This window comes from Perkinsus marinus (assembly GCF_000006405.1).
Source record: "Perkinsus marinus ATCC 50983 genomic scaffold scf_1104296929318, whole genome shotgun sequence".
In the NCBI taxonomy this organism is placed as follows: domain Eukaryota; phylum Perkinsozoa; order Perkinsida; family Perkinsidae; genus Perkinsus; species Perkinsus marinus.
The window spans coordinates 731,615-749,075 of NW_003216498.1; the positions used below are offsets into that span (position 1 = coordinate 731,615).

Here is a 17,461-nt window from a genome sequence, read left to right on the forward strand (position 1 = left end):
AGGGATTCAGCTTTACATTCTTCTCGAACTCCCATGTTCAAAGTTATCGGCGTCGGTCTTCTGCTCATCGGTGTTATCCTCAAGGGTCAAGGTTACGATGCTGGACAACAACGCCTTATGAAAGATACCCCATGTTTGTCCCGCGAATGCGACCTTCTTTGTAGCAGGGAGAGAGGGGTTTGCCTTGGGCAAGAAACGACCAGTTGTGACTGCGACGTTCGATAATTATCACTCAGCTCACCCAGTGTGGCCCTATTCTCTCTGCTATACCACTAGCTAACGATGCCATAGTAACTGCCAGGTCTCATCTTGCTCGTTAAGACTAATCTCTCTCCTCTTTATTTTCCACACATGGCGAATAAAATTCATCCGATGAATAGTCTGCGAGGGTTCGAGTTGCCTGCGATCATACCGTAGTGATACACGGAACACCATCTTGCTACTTTGCTGTGATGCTGAGCGCGCGAGGCTCGACAATTCTGCTAGAGTTTTTACTTATCGGACGAGGCTCCCTCATTTACTTCGTCATTAATCCTGTCTACTTTTTCTTTCGTGTACTGATTACCAGACTTATTGAGCAATGCTGAAGATATGATACCACAAGATTCGTCTGTGACACGCCGATATTCGATTTTGATCCGTGACGTATTTGGCGAAGTCTGTATTCTTGGAGCTCGATGCACGTCGAGGATCTTACGTACTCCAGGGGTTTTTATTTGGATCTCAATCTTCGGTCTATTCTGTCACTAAAACTCCGATATGGATACGAGTCCTAGCAGAGAAAGAGATGTTGCGTTGCACGAGAAACCGTCGTCGATAACTCTCAACGAGGAGTTTGCGGAGAGGGGAACGGTGTCGCTACATTTGCGTTGGGTCCTATTCATCAAGTCCAGTCGATCTCGCTTTGGAAATTGCTGTGTGTATGTTCGACGGGGATTGAGATGTGCCTGGGAGAGCTCAGTAGAGACATCATTGCCATGCGTGTGTATATTGTCTTTGCATGAGCAAACTGGATATCGTTCCTGAGCTGTTGAGCTCGCTCGTATGTCGGGAACCTGACTCGGGATCTAAGGTGCCGAAAACCTCTCAGTGATATATTGGAGTCTCGCAGCGTTTAATGCCTCACTCTGCGCCACAGTACTTCCGGACTTGTGGGGGCGTGGGTGAGGCGGGTTCCGAAATTTTCGATCATCGATACTGTATGATGTATCGTATGGCCGTGTGGATGGGTCTAGTCGAGGGAGGCCCTTGCCCTCGAAATCATCGAAGGAGTGCTCGACCATCCATGAGTTTTGATGAAGTCTATGCCTTCCCCAAGCTGGGAAGCCTTCCCCGGGAAGGTTGAGGTGCTTATAGATGCCCAACAGTCCCCGGTTATGCTGAAGGTGCCCGAATGATCTGGTTCGGAGTCAAGGCACGACTCTGCCGAAGTTAACATGGGTGGTGTCGATGTGTCGAGGAGTGGAAGGTTGAGTACCAACTACGGTATGACCAGAAGCCAAACGGAACTTACTAAGTTCAACTTAGTTTCAATGGCCAAGAGCCGCTCGAGCATCCGCGATAGGGGGTGAGCATCATGAGCTTATACCCCTGTAGACTATAACTCCATGGCAGAACCAAGACAAGGGCACATAGTGCACATATGAGCTAGTACGGCTTGCGGATGGATCGGTAACTACGGCGGCGGTTAAGAGCCGAAGCAGACGGGAGATTGGGGATCTGTAAAGGTTGACAGAAAGGATCTGCGCCATTTGAGGGATACTGTGAAGGCGATGTCGACGTCAGGCCTGGGGATGTTGACCGGGTGAAAGAAAAGAGTATTCGAGCAGATTGAGGAGGTTAGTAAAGCTCCTCGTAAGAATTTTTAGGGGGAGTGTGCTGATGAGTTTGCGTTCAAGAAGATGAGTTTGCGTGCAAGGCTTCATCCAGCGACTTCACCCCGTATTATCAAGAGTCTGATCGATCGAGTATAAAGATATCGATTTTGGTACAATCGCATTATTCATTTGCATAAGAGTGAAACAAGAGAACTGCTAGTCCCAGGACCACTAATAATAACAAGAGCTCGTTCTGCGTCCATAGTTTTCAAGAATCTGACTCGCCCCCTCTTTGGACGTGCGAGCTCCACTACTTCCTCGGGAAGGCCTAGTATGATGTAATGTGAAGATAGGTCATGTGCGTTCTAAGGTGAGTCTTGGATCCGTTCGCGTAGACTACACGTAGAGTGAGCGAGTGGTATAGACAAGGATTCAGTCTTTGTTCTTCTCGAACTCCCATGCTCAAGGTTATCTTCTTCGGTCTTCTGCTAATCAGTGTTATGCTCGAGGGTGAAGGTTACGATCCCGAACAAGGCCGCCATATAAGTCCATGTCTTTCGTCAGTCTGCGACCTTTATTGTGACAAGTACACATCGAAATGCATTGGACAGGAAACGAGATATTGTTCTTGCGAAAGTCGATGATAATCACTTATATGATGATTCTACTCGTTGCCATCTTGCAGCCCACCGAATGTGGGTCTTATTGTCTCTGTCATAACACCAGTCAACGATGCTATGGTAACTACCAGGTCGTCCTCTGTCCGTGATGAGTAATCGACTTACCATCGTGACCTGGCAGTATTTCTGATAGCAATCTCGTACCTTGCGAATCGATCACGAGCGATAGGTTGCAATGGTCTTCAACTCGATTTGTTGGCTGCGACTACTCTTTCTCTTCTCTTTTCAGCTTGTCACTCTGAATTGCGTCCTATCGATCAAGTTTACTCAATCTTGTGTTCGTGAATCGTTATGGGTGTGTCCGACGGGGGTTGAGATGTTCCTGGGAGATCTCACTAGAGACATCATGAGCATGTATATGTATGCTGTCTCCGTACATACAGACTGTATATACGGCATCCCAGGCTGTTGAGCTCGCTTATATGTCGGGGATCCGACTCGTGGTCTGAGGTATTGAAAATATCTCGGAGAAATACATATTGGAGCTTCGCAGTGTTTCATGCCTCACTCTTCGCCACAGTACTTCCGGACCCGGACTTGTGGAGGCGTGGGTGAGACTGGTTCCGGAGTCTTCGATCATCGATACTGTATGATGTATCGTATGGCCGAGTGGATGGGTCTAGTCGAGGGAGGCCCATGCCCTCGGAATCATCGAAGAAGTGTCCGACCATTAATGAGCTTTGATGAAGCCTACGCGTTCCTGGGGAAGGTTGAGGTGCTTGCAGATGCTCAGCAGTCCTCGGTTATGGTGAAGTCCCCCGAGCGACCCGGTTCGGAGTCGAGACACGACTCTGCCGAGGTTAACATGTGTGATGTCGGTGTATCGAAGGAGGCTAGGTTAAGTAGCAACTGCGATATGACCGGAAGCCAAGCTGAACTTAGTTTCAACGGCGAAGAACCGCTCGAAGATTCGCGATAAGGGGTAAGCATCACGAGCTTATTCTTCTGTACTTTATAGCTCCACAACAGAATCTGGAGAGGGCCACATAGTGCTCACTACAACGCTCACGAGCTCGAGAGTCGTCTCTTCTCGTGCACAAGAGTTATCTTTTGGTGACCACTCACGATGTGCGGATTCGACGGATGAAATAATTGTAGCTGTGATTTCGCATTACACGTCATTCAAGAGGGTTGTTGTGTCAGTAAAAATGATATTCACACTGGCTGGGATGTATAGATGTAACTAACCAGTGAGAGGAGCTGGAGTATATCTGAGTCAGATGACTCCAAGTTTTCTGTTATCTATACTTCGGACGCTATCGGTATATCGTAGGAACAGAAGTTCTGGTGGCTCTATTGGATAGAGTGTTAGGCTTTTAAACCAAAGGTTGTAGTTTCAAGGTCCGCCCAGATTATGTTCTCAGAGCTAGCATATGAACAGCGCTCTCTATTCCATCTAGTATTTATTCTCATTAGTATTCGGTCTCAGTTTAGTTGGTGAGGCGTTGTACAGATGAACTGACATTCGGAGGTTTTTGGCATCGTCCAGCTCAATTGAATCTGGACTGAGCAGTCTAGACTGGGAGAGGCAGCTAGGAGAGGTCGGAGGCATCATAAATCTCATGAGTAAGGTGTGCCCGTTATCTACAAATACCACAGGAACAATCACAACCTATTTTTCATCAAGCTACCAGGGAAATGGTCAATTAGGCAGATTGCGAATGTAGACAACGCCTTCCTAGTTTTAGCTACTGCAACAGGCCTGCCCTGCGACGACTATTCCGCAAGTTAACCTTCCAAATATCAATATTACACTTCTGTAGAAGTTCTTCGAGCGAGCGGAGCTATACTGAGCCTGTTTTCATGCTGTGACTGCCTCCAATATTTTGTTCAAGACTCCTTGATTTCGGGCGAGTTCGCCATCAGGGGCATCACAGAAGGAGTGCCCGATCAGCGATCAAACTACCTCGCTGGATTGATCGTGAGATAGAATAGACCTTTCTAATTATAGTATAACATCAAGTCTTTCTGTGGATGAAAATCAGACATCACCGTGAAGGGACAACCGTTGTTGTGCATAATTGGAGAACCCGGACATCAATCCCGGTGCCTTTCGTTTGCTAAGCGACCACTCTACCATTTGAGCTAATCCCTCACACAGAAAACAGTGCTTATCGCAATCAAGTAGAATATGTTCCCACAGTGATGCTGATCAAGCTGTTGATAATATTAGTCATAGATTATTCGATTGTCAACCAAAAGAGGATATTCGGATTCAATGTTCTGATGTTCTCGTATTGTGGTGGATAGAGACGACACTGTTTGTGTGAACACTATTGATGTCGCATGGTTCATTACTTCAGCAAGCGAACTATAGATGTCTAGAACCATTATAGTGCTTTTCCTACTACATGCGGTCTTCAGGTTTACGCACCGACGATATCCTATAGACGCTGGGGATGAGAGAGGCATTGATCAAACCTCAGACCTGAGGCCCGACAGCCGAGATCTGGGTTGGGCAATACTGACCAGAGGATGAGTCAGGAAACTGAAGTGACTAAGCTATCCGAGCATCAGTCACAGTGTCGAGTGCCTCAGTCCCCCAGTTTAAAGGGTAACAAGAGAAGAAAGGAAAAATCGTCCTGTTCGGGTGCCTACACAACCCTACGGCCATCCTTGGAGTCTGCAGTTTCACTCACTTCCATCGACACTAGAGGTTGCTTAGCGCTCGCCTCACGGGCACTTCGTTAGGTCACGCAATTTCCCTCTCCTTAGGTATGACGGTACAATCCCCAGCTGGGGCATTTTTCCGCAAAGGAACCGTAACGTGTTTCTCTCTTATACGAGACGTGACCCCATGATTTTTGAGATTATCTATTCGTTGTATTCATTCGAATCTGCGTTTTATCGGTCCCAGCGCCCAGGTCACAACTCGTGCGAAACACTGCTGAGCTATTTGAAACGTTTTGGAGAGAACCCATCCACAATGGGTGGGGGACTTTCGGAGTACAAGGACACGTCGGGACACGTATGCATAATAGGAAGGAACTCATCCGCCATCTTCCCCGCCAACCATTCTCTCGAAATGCTCCCAACGTTCGCTTTTTCTCCCAGCAATTCAACGTATCTACAATGACCAACCAATGCAATGATGTATCAGAATGACCCCATAGGAGGCTGTTTACCTCTCCCACAGTCTCTTCCCAACCAATAGCGAGGGACCGTAGAGTCCCTGACCACAGAGTCTTCGATACGTGCGGAGCGTTGAATGAACATATCCAAGGTGACGTTTGAAACTCTGGCCATCATCAGCATTATCCCGACCGGAATGAAGGCAACATTCACAGGTCGCGAAGGGCCAGGCCAGCACGCACCATTGCCTCGTGGAGGGCCCATTGGTGATGAAGAATTTCCGCTGGTTGTTTCCATGAGGGTAGGCCATCACAAGAGAGTTGTCACCAGCTGCAGCACATAGCTGTCGAGGAGCACCAGGAACCGGGTACAGCTGAAGCGCAAACTGACAGAACAACTCAGGTGATCAAAGAGTAAGCATCAGAGGTTCTTGTTGTTTTTCACTGAGATGATCCGTGACGCTAATGCGTATTACGACTGAGAAGCCCAGCTTAACCTCCTTCACAAAGAGCCGCAAAGCTCTCTCTCTCTCAGAGGTCAAGGGCAGTTCCCCCGAGTATGCCCAGCTACCTTCACATCAGGGCTACCAACAGTCCGTATTCTACTGTCGAGCTCCTTGAATCGACGGCGCGTCACGTCAGGATCGCCACCATGCTCATCGATCAGCCACTGGGCAGCACTGATGCTTAACATCGTATCGGCAATACCCGGGCGCAGGGGCCATCTGCGGGCAGGTCCACGTTGCTATGCGGCCCACTGCTCCTTACGGTTTGCCCATGTCCATCAGCACCTTATCAACAATGCCTCCCTTATCTTCAATGAGGTCCATCATAGCCAATGAAATGTCCGTAGCCACGATGAACCTGTTCCTCCGCGTTATAGCCCCTGTAGAGAAGCCCGACCCACAGCCCAGTTCCAACCACAGGCCTAAGGGACATCCAAGTGATCGTCAGTAAGCCCCCGAGGGCGCCCCACCCGGACCATCTATAGAGCCCTTGGTCTTCATCAACTGTACTGCTGTGGCCGTGAGCTCTGCCTGGATCTTCTGATTACTGATGCTACCATACTTCTCAGCTTCCTCAGGTGAGGAATAAGCATTGCCACCAGGCCCAGCGATGATCTCCGGCTTGGTCGAGTCCCGCTGACGTTTCCTCTTCGTATGCGGCATCACTCAGGAAGATCTCTACGCCCATATAAGGACCCCCCCCCAGCACCAACACAAGAGATGGAGCTCAAGAGAACTACATATGGCCCAATGCCCGTAGAGGGTCGCCGTGGGCCCTATATTGTTGTTGGTGGGCCTTCACCGCCCTACTATGCACGTTATCCACGTCTGATACGGTCCTGCGCATCTCCGATTGAAGCTGTTGAATACAGATGGTCTGATACATACAAGTAAACACTCTAGAGGGCAGTAAAAGGCAAGTACCTGGTCCTTGACTATCTTCAACAACTTCTGCTGATCAGCACAGGAGAGCTCCGTCGTCGAGGCGGCCCTTCCCGGCGGGACCCCTGTCCTCTGCTCCGCCATACTCGCCTGAGCATGCCGCCATCATCACTACTACTCTATAGCCCATAATACCTTATATCGTGCCTCTGCAAAGCGTCCTTGAACAACAGCAGCTCTCCGCTCCAACTCAGAGTACGCCGCTTCCGCCTAAATGACCCTCCTTCCCCTCCTCAACACGATGAAGCCCACCTGTGCATAGGCCCCTCCAACCAGCTGCTGTGGCTGCCGAGATTGAGCCAGAGTGTCGATGAGGGCCGTGACACTAGTGAGCTTGCTTACTAACAGTAGAGACCATCACCGCCTCCCAACAGCACTACTACGAAGTGTACTCAGCTGTTGATGCCGCAGTCGGGCCTTCTCCAACTCCTTCAACGTAGTTACCGACACATACCCCTCAAGATTCGAGTATTGGACCTGGGGAGTCCAATGTACGGTGCCATCCAAGTTCCCCTCCACTACTTTAACGTTTTCCATCATCCCCTCAGCCTGGGCCACGAGCTTCTGCTGGTCCGCGACTCTCGAGACCATCTGGTCTACTGAGGTCAAGGGTAGGGGGTAGGCCCACACCCCCTGGGCTGCCGAGTCTGGGCGATCCAGCATAGCAGGGCAGAGGTCCTGAGGAGGAAGAATCCCGTCCCAACGGTGTACCCAAGGGCACCTTAGCCATCTGCCACTTCATCTGGTCAGGTCCATGCACTGCCGACTGGTACGGCTGGGCGAAGACTTGCATAGCCTGATTCTTATTATCGGTCATAACATACCTGTAAAGGGCCCATCGCAGGTTCCCACCACGGTCCTCGAGGCACTACGTAAAGGCTATCATACGTGGCTGCATAGCCGTGGTGATTTGATTCATCCTACTGCCGAATTCTACAATAGCCGCCTGGGCCTCCTGAGAGGACTGTAGACCTCCTGCGGCGGCCAAGCCTGATACCACTATATGGAAACCCCAACCAGCAATACGCCCAACCTACTACCACTCCCAGCAGCAGCAGCCCCTCCACCACCACCACCAAGGAGGCCCCCACCAGTCGATTGGCCACTACCCCCAAAGAGGCCCCCACCCCCTCCAGTTGATGCAGCACCAAAGAGCCCTCCACTACTGCTAGATGTGCTGCCAAAGAGTCCACCACCAGTATTCCCTCCTCCTCCACCACCAAAGAGCCCTCCTCCTCCACTGGTCGAGGTGGCCCCTCCACCAAAGAGAGAGCTGCCACTACTTGGTGTGCTACCAAAGAGGCCACCCCCACCCGAGGACTGAGCTGTGGTACCGAAGAGGCCTCCTCCTCCTGCTGATGAGCTCTGAGCCCCTCCGCCTCCGAATAGACTAGTCGAGCCAGTCGCCGCACCAAACATAAACTACCAACACTGAAGACCCTAGTGAACCTCACTAGCAACCCAACACCGCATCCACCTGTAGGACGTTCGAGGAAGCATTCTATGTTAGGAAAGTAGAAACGTTATAGAAGCTCAGTAAGTACGTAAGCGCTACTAGTCCGAATCAGAGTCTGGGAAGGGTATCGAGTTTACCCCTGTCTCCAGGGCTCCACCACCACGCCAGGATGCCCGCTTCTTCTTAGCCATCTCCTTGCGGAAATCTAATACAAACCTCCTCCATGATCCCTACCCCTACGAGATGACTCTACCTTTCCCACGGACCTTGATGAGGTCAGCAGCTGCCTTGTCACCCCAGGTGTCACCAGCGCCATGACCGAACCTAACCCCACTCTCCTACAGCCCCATGACCCGATACCAACACTACCTCTTCTTCGCCTCATGTGTGTTGTCCTTTCTAGAGATAGTGAGATCCGCGATATACCTACCAGCAGTATTCTCCCCCCTTACAAATGAAGGCACTCCTACTTAGACTCATCTATCCTCCTCCAATGGTCACCATGCTTCTTAGAAGTACTGCCCGACTCCTCAGTGCTACTAGTACCACCACCTTGCCCATACTCCGATGAGGAGACCTCCTCCCCCCAGCCCCACCCTTCCGAGCTCTCTCGGTCGGTGGTAGACAGGGCCTGCTGCTGCTGCTCTAACGCTAAACCACCATTTCGGGCTGGTACCCTATTATCACTCATTACCCTCAGGAGCCTTCTCCTCCTCCTCTACAGGGATCTCCTCAGCCTCCTCCTCCTTCGTTTCTAACAACAACACAGTGGGAATGGTATCATATACGTAAACCCAAACCCTATTACTCTTACAGCGCTTCTTCTTGAGCACTACAGCTTCCTCCACCTCCTTCCCCTTCCCTACAGTGAGCGGTCGTCCACACAACACAAGTGAGCGATGTCGTACTCTTAGAGTGTTTCTTCTTCTTTTTGGGAGCCTCCTCCTCCTCCTCTTCCGCTACCTCTGTATCGTTGCGATGTTCTGAGTCCATCCCGCATCCCAATAGAACTACTACTAACCCTTCCAACAATATTACTTTTCGAGTGTTTCTTATTCTTTCTCTTCAAAGCCTCGTCGTCCTCCTCCTTTTCTTCGACTACCTTCACAGGCTCCTCAACGCTCTTGCGATGCTCTAACACGAACAAGGATAGTAGTAAGAACCCATCCAGTGGTCTTACTCTTCGAGTGCTTCTTCTTGCTCTCGGGGGCCTCCTCCTCCTCCTCCTCCTCAGCGACCTCAACAGTCTCGTGCTCTGAGAATGTCAACACCGATACAGCAACCATCGCTGCCTCCGAGCCCCATTACTCTTAGAGTGCTTCTTTTTCTTCTTCTCGGGCTCCTCTACAGTGACTGAAAGACCACTACACGTCCGACGACCTCCCCCCTCAACGACTGAATATACCACCTCCAGCACCTTCCATAGTATCCTCCTCTTGCCGCTGCTGACGATGACTCTCTGAAGAAAGAAGTCTATAAGAGTCTCCAGCTACTCGGAACCCCAAGAGAAAAGTGTCCACATAGACTGATCACCCCAGCTTACTCTTAGAATGCTTCTTCTTCCTCCTCTTCTTAACAACTTCACCCTCTGAAAGGGATCCTCCGTTACGATGATGCCTGCCTCAGCCAAGCCCATTACTACCATCAACAGCCTCCGCTTCCTCCTCCTCCTCTTCTGCAACTACCTCTATCTCTATACGACGTACAAGTCATGAAAAGAGACCCTCCATAAGTACTACTACTTTTAGAATGCTTCTTCTTCTTCTTCTTTTTAGCAGGCTCCATAGAGTGGACATCCACAAGCTCCTCCTCCTTCTCCTCGTGACCTACACCCACAGCAACAACAGTTCTTTCCTCAACCATCAGCGTGGCAGACCATCACCATCAGCAGGTCCGGCCTCGACCTCTTCGGTGACCTCCTCAGCCTTGCGCTCTGAGGAAAGTAGCAATAGGACAGCGACAGAGGAAAGCCTCTGCCCACTTTTGGAGTGTTTCTTCTTCTTCTTTTTCTTCAACTCCACATCGTCCCTGACAGCCGCAGGGGACGGCAGGCGAGCCATGACGACAGATAAAAGTTCACTGTTTTACGGTACTAAAATTCGTTTTTGATTTCGCTCCGCCACTTCACACCACCATGGGGGATTTCGGACTAGCGCACCCTTGATTTCAGAATGATCGCTGTAAAGGTGAACGAGCCCGAGGACTAGGGACGAGTCGGCGACGGTCCTATTCTGCTTCTATCACGTATCGCAATGCGGAACGGAAAAATGCAGTCACCGGGGATCGAACCCGTGCAGTAAGCTGCTGACTGACTACCCAAACAATGCAGACAATGATATTCATGACATGCCTTCAGCCAGCAGCTCCAGCTGGTGATGAGGATGATACAGAACAGTATTCTCGCGTTCTAACACTCTATGCATAACACTGGTTTGCCTATGTACTGTATAAACAACCCACAACTAGTGCCCAGTAACGCGAGACAGTAGTCAGAAGGAACACGCAATAAAGGGATACACAACCGTGGTGATGAGGGAAACCACTACAACGGAACAGAGTAGTGCATCATCGTCCTCATCAGGACTGTAGTTGAACTATCTACACAGGCCCATAACAGCCAAAACTCTATCATTGTCAAGGAGGCTTTCAAGGACTATATGGTTTTCTGCTGTGGCTCCTTTTACAGTGTTAAGATCATCGGCTGAGAACGTCCCCGTGGTGACTCCGATAGCGAAGGCACCCTAAGGAGAGGAGGATACTACGACGGCTCGACTGACACCATCAACCTACCCCATCGATCGCCGCCATGATATCATTTGGTGCATCTCCCACGTGGAAGTGCCTACCGAGAAACAAGTCCTCGCACACGCCAGGACCGAGTGATGATTAAATTCCGATAACGTACCGTTTTATCCCGGGGAAAACCGTCTCGGCCTTACTACGAGCCATACGAACCAATTCAGCTCGATAAGGCGAATCGTTCCCTCCAAATGCGCCAACCTAAAACAGAACACCCCTACGACATGTGCAAGGGATGGTAACTCTACCCTTATAGGCTCTGTAGTGAAGTACTGCTCGATCCCTAGGGCACGCATCTTGGCCCACCCGATAGACTCCACATTGCCTGTAACCAGCCCCACAACAACCTATAGTAAGCTATCGATAGTAACAGACTGTTCGTTCAGTCCAGGAGTTTCCTCACTAACTCGGGTGAAAGTGTACAAAAACCAACAAAAATTTCCCGAAAATTTTCTCAGAATTCTCACACTGTTATCAACACATGTAGTGACAATGCACATATTTTCCCACACTGCACGCCGTACACGAATAAGCTTCCACTTCGACCATCAACCCACCTTGCATCTATACTCCTCAGACAAGGTCTTCAATAGAGAGCGTACACCGGGCAATATTTCGAGGCCTTCGCCAAACTTGTCATAGTGCTCACGAGCGAACTCGTCCATCACCTACAACAACAGCAACATATCCGATCAGTGTTGGCGGAATATATGTTCGCTCTCCTCAGCTGACCTCGGCCGTTTCCTCACTACTTATGAAAGTCCACAAGTGTACCGAAACCAATGAGAATTCCCCGAAATGTCCCCGAGCATATTTTGCCACACTCCCCACTGTGCTTAATTCACACCCCAACTCACCTTCATAACCCTTGCCACTTTATCATCAGTAACCTCCACAGGCGGACACCCGTAGTGCACAGCTAAATCCCTGGCAATCAGCATATCCGTCAAGCCATGATGGGCAATCTAAACAACACTGCCTTACGAGTAAATGTTGTAGGAAGATTTGAATAGGGTCCTTGTGGGACAATGAGCGGCAAACACTTCTGAGTAGATATGTACTTACGTACGTTAGGTTCATTGGAGTTTCACCCGTTTTACGTGAAGTGGCGTAATACTCTGTGGAAAACCCCCATAGTCGCGGTGATATGCAGTAGTCGTGAAATATATTTCTCACTAGTATGTTTTTCATATCACTAGCGTAGTGAAACTCCATGGTTATCGCGTCGAGGCATTATCACTTGATGTCCTAGTCGAAGTTTAGTCCATCAGCCACCCTTCGTAACACAAGGCCATCCGACTTCACGCCTGGCCCCCCAACAAACTCCCCTACCCAGCCCTACTTTGGTAACATCAGCATCATCGATGTTAAAGACTTCCTTCATCCCAGCGGCAAAGGCGAGGTGATGCCACCTATTCCTCTCCGCTCCGGTCGACCCCACTGACCGAACTAGTGTACCGTCAACATCAAAAGTAACGAGAATACGAGCGTCCTCTGCGGTGGACATGTGGAAGCTTCTCAAAAGAGATTCAATTGAACTGGACAACTCCACGAACCAGTGTGCGAACATATGCACATGGTCAACCACATGTGTTGCCGACAATATGGAAATTCTGATGAAACTCTGTTGAGCTCTTGTTGATTTCTGTACACTTTTAGTGAGTTAATTCCCGAGGAACTCAGCTGAGGAAAGCGAACTCATATATTCTTCCAACACTGGTATGGACACTACTCCCCACCGAAACCAAACTCCAAGTACACCAGCTAATATCAAACTTATAGTACTAGCAGGGAGATAGAACAACGTATAGTTTCAATAGTACTTCCTCCAACGACTACTGCCCTCCACCGGGGAGATCGATGATGATGATAGTAACACCAATAAGCATCATTTCCCCAATGATACTCATTATAGAACAGAAACCGTTGAGTGATATTATGCAGCATTTAATGTAGTGTCGTAGTGTTGTCGCCGACCCCCGAAAATGCTGACCTGAAGCGCCATAAAGTGCACACAGTCCAGTCAAGGAAATCCTCCCAAGCTGATCTGAATCATCTCGAGTATGAACATAGGAAGTCCAGAGTTTTGATCACAAGTTTCAGCTTCTCATCAGAAGCTTTCTATCGTATGGTCTAAATCGTGTGCAACAGCTCGCCTAGAGAGGACTGTTGGGAATTCCTTAGGTCACCAGTTAACCTCTATGCGTGGTAGTGGCACCTACCCCTTCCTATGATGAAGGCCCTCATGAGAGAATTCATCCAGCTCCATACCATGCTGGCATCCCTCCCCACCCTCCAACCGTTCCTCGGCCACATTGTGCCTCGAGCCTCTTCTCCTCCGTGTCGGGGAATGATGACTAATACCCCCAAATGCTATCTAACCAGAGACCACCTACCAACCCTCCAAAATGCAGCCCTACCTCCTCCCCCCAGCGTTCCACCGATAACATGCGTTTATGGTACGTTATAGGTTCGTAGTATTTATCAATGACAACCATCTCATGTATGAGGTCCTCAGCCTGAGGCAACCACCAACATCACCTACTACAGCCAGCCCGACTCCCTGCCTTAGCGAGCACTGCATGGTCCGTCTTCTTCACCGACTTCACAATAATACGTTTGCCGGCGTGACTGTACCTACCACACCATTCCCAAATCTCCCATCCTACCACCACTCAGGAGACCCCTACCGTTCGGCCAGCGTATTGATAGCCTCCATCGCGCTGTACCCATGAATGTCAGCGTTCTGGCAATGCAGCTCAACCGTGTTGGGATCGTTTGCTACATCGAATGCCTCCAGGAAGTCCGAAGCGGAGGCGAAACACAGAGGGCCATGCAAATCGTAGACCTGCACAATGTGGGGGGGAGGGGGAGTATGCATATGGTCAACTACATGGTTTGGTGACAATATGAAAATTCTAAGAAAATTTCGGATATTTTTTTCATTGGTTTCTGTACACTTCTACCTAACTAGTGAGGAAGCTCTTCAACTCAGCTGAGGAAAGCAAACGCATATCCTAACACTGGCAAAGAATGCACATGGTCAACTACATGGGAAATTCTCGTAATTTCTTATTGCATTCTGAACATTTTCACCCAAAGTCTCATGTAGGCTCAGTTAGGAAACTCAGCTGAGGAAAGCGAGTGTATATCCCTTAACACTGGTGCCCCCTGATAACCTTGAGATCGTCGCCGCTCATATCTGGTCGCTCGACCACGCTCAAGCTCTTATGACTCTGCCACGAGAATATCAGCGCCTGAATACCAAAATTCCCCCAACTCAGTGGCGTACCAGAAGAGCTCACTTGCAGACACACGCCGACCCCCACAGCAATGGCCAGGTCAGTGAGGAGTGTCACCACCGTCACCACTACTATTATCAGTACATCACCACGTGGGAGCTTCCGAGATCCCCTCAGAATATACCGCTGGACCAGTTTATTCCTAACAAGCAATGAACTCCAGCATTGCCTCGGGCATCCTACGATCGCATCTGTTTGGTCATAAGAGCCGCTGCAAGCATACCAAAGGTCGACCATTCGAAGGTGTGGATGACCACACAAAACATCACGCCGACCAGAGCCGCGATGGGGATTATATTTATGGCATGGTACACGAACTGATTAAAAAACCATAAAAACAGCTCCCCAACATCCAGCGAGGATCAAGCCATGATGACGAACTCACCAGGAGTATAAAGAGTGTGAATATACCCGCGACGAAGCCAGAGAGGCGAGAAGTGCCGCCAGACTTGATATTGATCATGGACTGCCCAATCATAGCACATCCCCCCATGCCCCCAAACATGCCTGACGACCATTCCCACTGACCAGTAGCGGTGAGGTCTTACCAGTGATGAGCTGTGCTAGGCCCTGACCCCAACACTCCCTATTGGGGTTGCCTCTCGTATGAGTAATCTCATCGATCAAGTTTAGCGTCAGAAGCGACTCTATCAGTCCTGATGACAATTCATGATGAACACACTACAGGGCGAACGACAAACAAAGAGCCCCTCACCACAAAAGTTCAAGTACCATTCTGAAGATCTCGACGAGCTCTCTCCAATGGTGGTTAATTCCGAAGATATAGACCGTGTATATGAAAAGCGCGAGGAGATTCCTTTTCTGCAATGCTTTCATCTATCGGAAAAATGTCATGTGCAGGAAGTCATCCAGGGACCTATAATGTTCCCGGGAGAGAACTCGACATTTTGAATTCTCGACGTGGCCAAAGAACATTTTCCCCCATTGTTATCAACCCCTGGGTGACGCTATCTCTCAAAGCTACATGAAAATCCATGAACAAATAAGCATCCTCCATAGACCTACCTATGAGAGCGATAACTACGGCATGAGGAATGATGAACGACAGCAGTTCCCCATCAAAACTCGGCAGCTGCCAACGATCATCAAACCAAATAGGGATAGGGAAATACCCCTAACACCATACCACCCCTGCTCCAAAATTCACCCCTGTGGGAATCTCACTTTAACAGACGCTATATCTTCAACGAGACGAGTCGGCCATCCAACTTGCCTGTATATACCCCATTCCACTCCAGTAGCAACAGCAATACCTAGAGCAGCGTCGTTGGAGTAGGAATATATGTTCGCTATCATCAAGTTCATAGACCAACAGAAACCAACAATAATTTCTCTACATGTTTTCGATCATGTGCATATTTTCCCAATCGGCCCTGGAGAGCCCCTGAGGGCAGCAAACACTATACCATCTACCCACCAGTGAGAGCACTCGGAAATCGTGTGAGCTTGGGCAATACGAAAGTAACCGTCATAGTGATCGCTATAAGAAGGAGCATTTTAAGGATGTCGTCCCAAGGCAACCAGGGTTCCCCATCTGTGAGGACCTAATGCCATAGTTATCATCAAATGACCAATCGATTAAACTACTGCGAACGCCGTGAGCCTCCGACCAACTGGAGGGCCGACCGCATTCCCCTGTGTCCACTTGAATGCCTCTAACTGCGCCAGGAAGATGACAATTGCCAAACCATCCACGAAGCCAATCATCACCTAAACGAGAAGCCCACCCTACAATGCCCACGGCCCCTGACTGTCATCACTACCGGTGCTGATATCATTCGTAGAAGCTTGCCAGCTCTAAACACTCCAAATACAATTTGGATAATGCCAGCCAGCATGACAGTGTAAAATAGGTATCCTATACCTGGCCAGTACACAGCTGTCACCACTACCTCCACTACTCATATAAAAGCACCTTTAGCCACAATAGGTGGCATTACTACTGCAGTTGAACCAGTAGCCCCCGAGATCTGACCCGGCCGACCACCAGCGAGGGAGGTGATAACTCCCATCATCCAGGCTGCCTACATATGCACATGGACAAATGCATGTGTTGGTGACAATAGGGAAATTCTTGACAGATTCTCATTGATCCTTATACATTTTCACCCAAATTCGTATATAAACTTCTTCTATAGCTAGTGAGGAAACTCCCAAGCTCACATTCCAACACTGAACTCGATAACATAGCAAGGACAAGCCCTTACCTGTAGCCCTACGACTGGGTCCACATTAGCCACGAATGAGAACGCCACAGCTTCCGGTACCTAACACGAGGAGGTCCTTCCTTGCCACGACAGACATGCCCCCGTTATGACCTGTGCTAATGCTACTGTGAGGCCACTGAGGAAATCGAGCTTATGCAGTCTCAACCAACGCCATGCCGTTTTACTCCATTGTCGAGTCCTCTTCATCATGTCTGACTCATCGCTACTCGAATCGCCTCCGCTGGGGGCCTACAACATTACCATCACCGTTCGTCGCCCACTCCCATGTAGTACTACCTCTTGCGATAGACCAGTGTCATAAACCGGACTCTGTTTAGAAGACTCAGACCGCGCGACATCTGCATGGTCCAGATCTCCAGCACTCACTCGAGGAGGGCCCTCAACGGCAGCTTGTCGGCTGGGCTCCATCGATGAAAACTCCTTTTCACATTGATACGAGTTAGCATACCTCAGGCGTAACCAAACAGCAATTGTGTTCTTTTAAGCCGAAACATTCGATTGATCATGTTCAGACACACTACCACTTTGTTTTTTATTATTTTCCATAATCGACCTCCGGAAGGAATACGTGCTATACCCACTCACAGGCTCCTGCATTCGATCCTTCCACCACTGGTAACCGTACGTTACGCACAGTTC

The 17,461-nt window shown here is 49.5% G+C and overlaps 5 protein-coding genes across 5 annotated transcripts; all 5 read right to left on the bottom strand.

Moving 5' to 3' along the window:
- Window positions 1-5,622: 5,622 nt before the first annotated feature.
- Window positions 5,623-5,954, bottom strand: Pmar_PMAR012561 (hypothetical protein; the record flags this gene model as incomplete). Its single annotated transcript, XM_002787737.1, has 1 exon — window positions 5,623-5,954. A coding segment is annotated over one exon (332 nt), but the record flags the coding sequence as incomplete, so codon positions are not given.
- A 152-nt stretch (window positions 5,955-6,106) lies between these two features.
- On the bottom strand, window positions 6,107-6,737 carry Pmar_PMAR012562 (conserved hypothetical protein; the record flags this gene model as incomplete). Its single annotated transcript, XM_002787738.1, has 3 exons — window positions 6,107-6,293; window positions 6,337-6,496; window positions 6,545-6,737. The coding sequence occupies 3 exons, from the start codon at window positions 6,735-6,737 to the stop codon at window positions 6,107-6,109; spliced, it is 540 nt and encodes a 179-aa protein (XP_002787784.1).
- Window positions 6,738-6,810: 73 nt separating this feature from the next.
- Window positions 6,811-10,532, bottom strand: Pmar_PMAR012563 (Keratin, type I cytoskeletal, putative; the record flags this gene model as incomplete). The annotated part of the gene is made up of 25 exons (XM_002787739.1): window positions 6,811-6,951; window positions 6,999-7,106; window positions 7,152-7,226; window positions 7,269-7,357; window positions 7,409-7,493; window positions 7,539-7,694; window positions 7,738-7,840; window positions 7,889-8,006; window positions 8,057-8,438; window positions 8,610-8,677; window positions 8,726-8,796; window positions 8,842-8,898; window positions 8,943-9,117; window positions 9,167-9,226; window positions 9,281-9,334; window positions 9,381-9,455; window positions 9,511-9,606; window positions 9,653-9,727; window positions 9,781-9,825; window positions 9,881-9,931; window positions 10,016-10,060; window positions 10,115-10,165; window positions 10,215-10,298; window positions 10,355-10,405; window positions 10,454-10,532. The coding sequence occupies 25 exons, from the start codon at window positions 10,530-10,532 to the stop codon at window positions 6,811-6,813; spliced, it is 2,394 nt and encodes a 797-aa protein (XP_002787785.1).
- A 456-nt stretch (window positions 10,533-10,988) lies between these two features.
- Pmar_PMAR012564 (Phosphoglycolate phosphatase, putative) lies at window positions 10,989-12,814 on the bottom strand. Its single transcript, XM_002787740.1, has 7 exons — window positions 12,614-12,814; window positions 12,129-12,236; window positions 11,829-11,939; window positions 11,520-11,618; window positions 11,378-11,472; window positions 11,263-11,314; window positions 10,989-11,213 (listed from the first exon to the last, which is right to left on the bottom strand). The coding sequence occupies exons 1-7, from the start codon at window positions 12,776-12,778 to the stop codon at window positions 11,067-11,069; spliced, it is 777 nt and encodes a 258-aa protein (XP_002787786.1). The 5' UTR covers window positions 12,779-12,814; the 3' UTR covers window positions 10,989-11,066.
- A 218-nt stretch (window positions 12,815-13,032) lies between these two features.
- Window positions 13,033-17,230, bottom strand: Pmar_PMAR012565 (Sulfate transporter, putative; the record flags this gene model as incomplete). The annotated part of the gene is made up of 19 exons (XM_002787741.1): window positions 13,033-13,264; window positions 13,494-13,648; window positions 13,692-13,790; window positions 13,839-13,908; window positions 13,962-14,119; window positions 14,451-14,528; window positions 14,577-14,715; window positions 14,757-14,890; window positions 14,959-15,080; window positions 15,122-15,229; window positions 15,600-15,666; window positions 15,840-15,927; window positions 16,008-16,128; window positions 16,205-16,304; window positions 16,358-16,473; window positions 16,510-16,618; window positions 16,802-16,861; window positions 16,913-17,050; window positions 17,099-17,230. The coding sequence occupies 19 exons, from the start codon at window positions 17,228-17,230 to the stop codon at window positions 13,219-13,221; spliced, it is 2,040 nt and encodes a 679-aa protein (XP_002787787.1). The 3' UTR covers window positions 13,033-13,218.
- Between the last annotated feature and the right edge of the window lie 231 nt (window positions 17,231-17,461).

Coding starts and splice junctions, on each gene's coding strand:
- Pmar_PMAR012564 (XM_002787740.1), bottom strand. CDS start 12,778: ATGTCCACCGCAGAGGACGCTCGTATTCTCGTTACTTTTGATGTTGAC. Junction 12,237..12,613: donor ATGATGCTGATGTTACCAAA/GTAGGGCTGGGT, acceptor AGTGTTGTTTAG/ATTGCCCATCATGGCTTGAC. Junction 11,940..12,128: donor AAGTGGCAAGGGTTATGAAG/GTGAGTTGGGGT, acceptor CTGTTGTTGTAG/GTGATGGACGAGTTCGCTCG.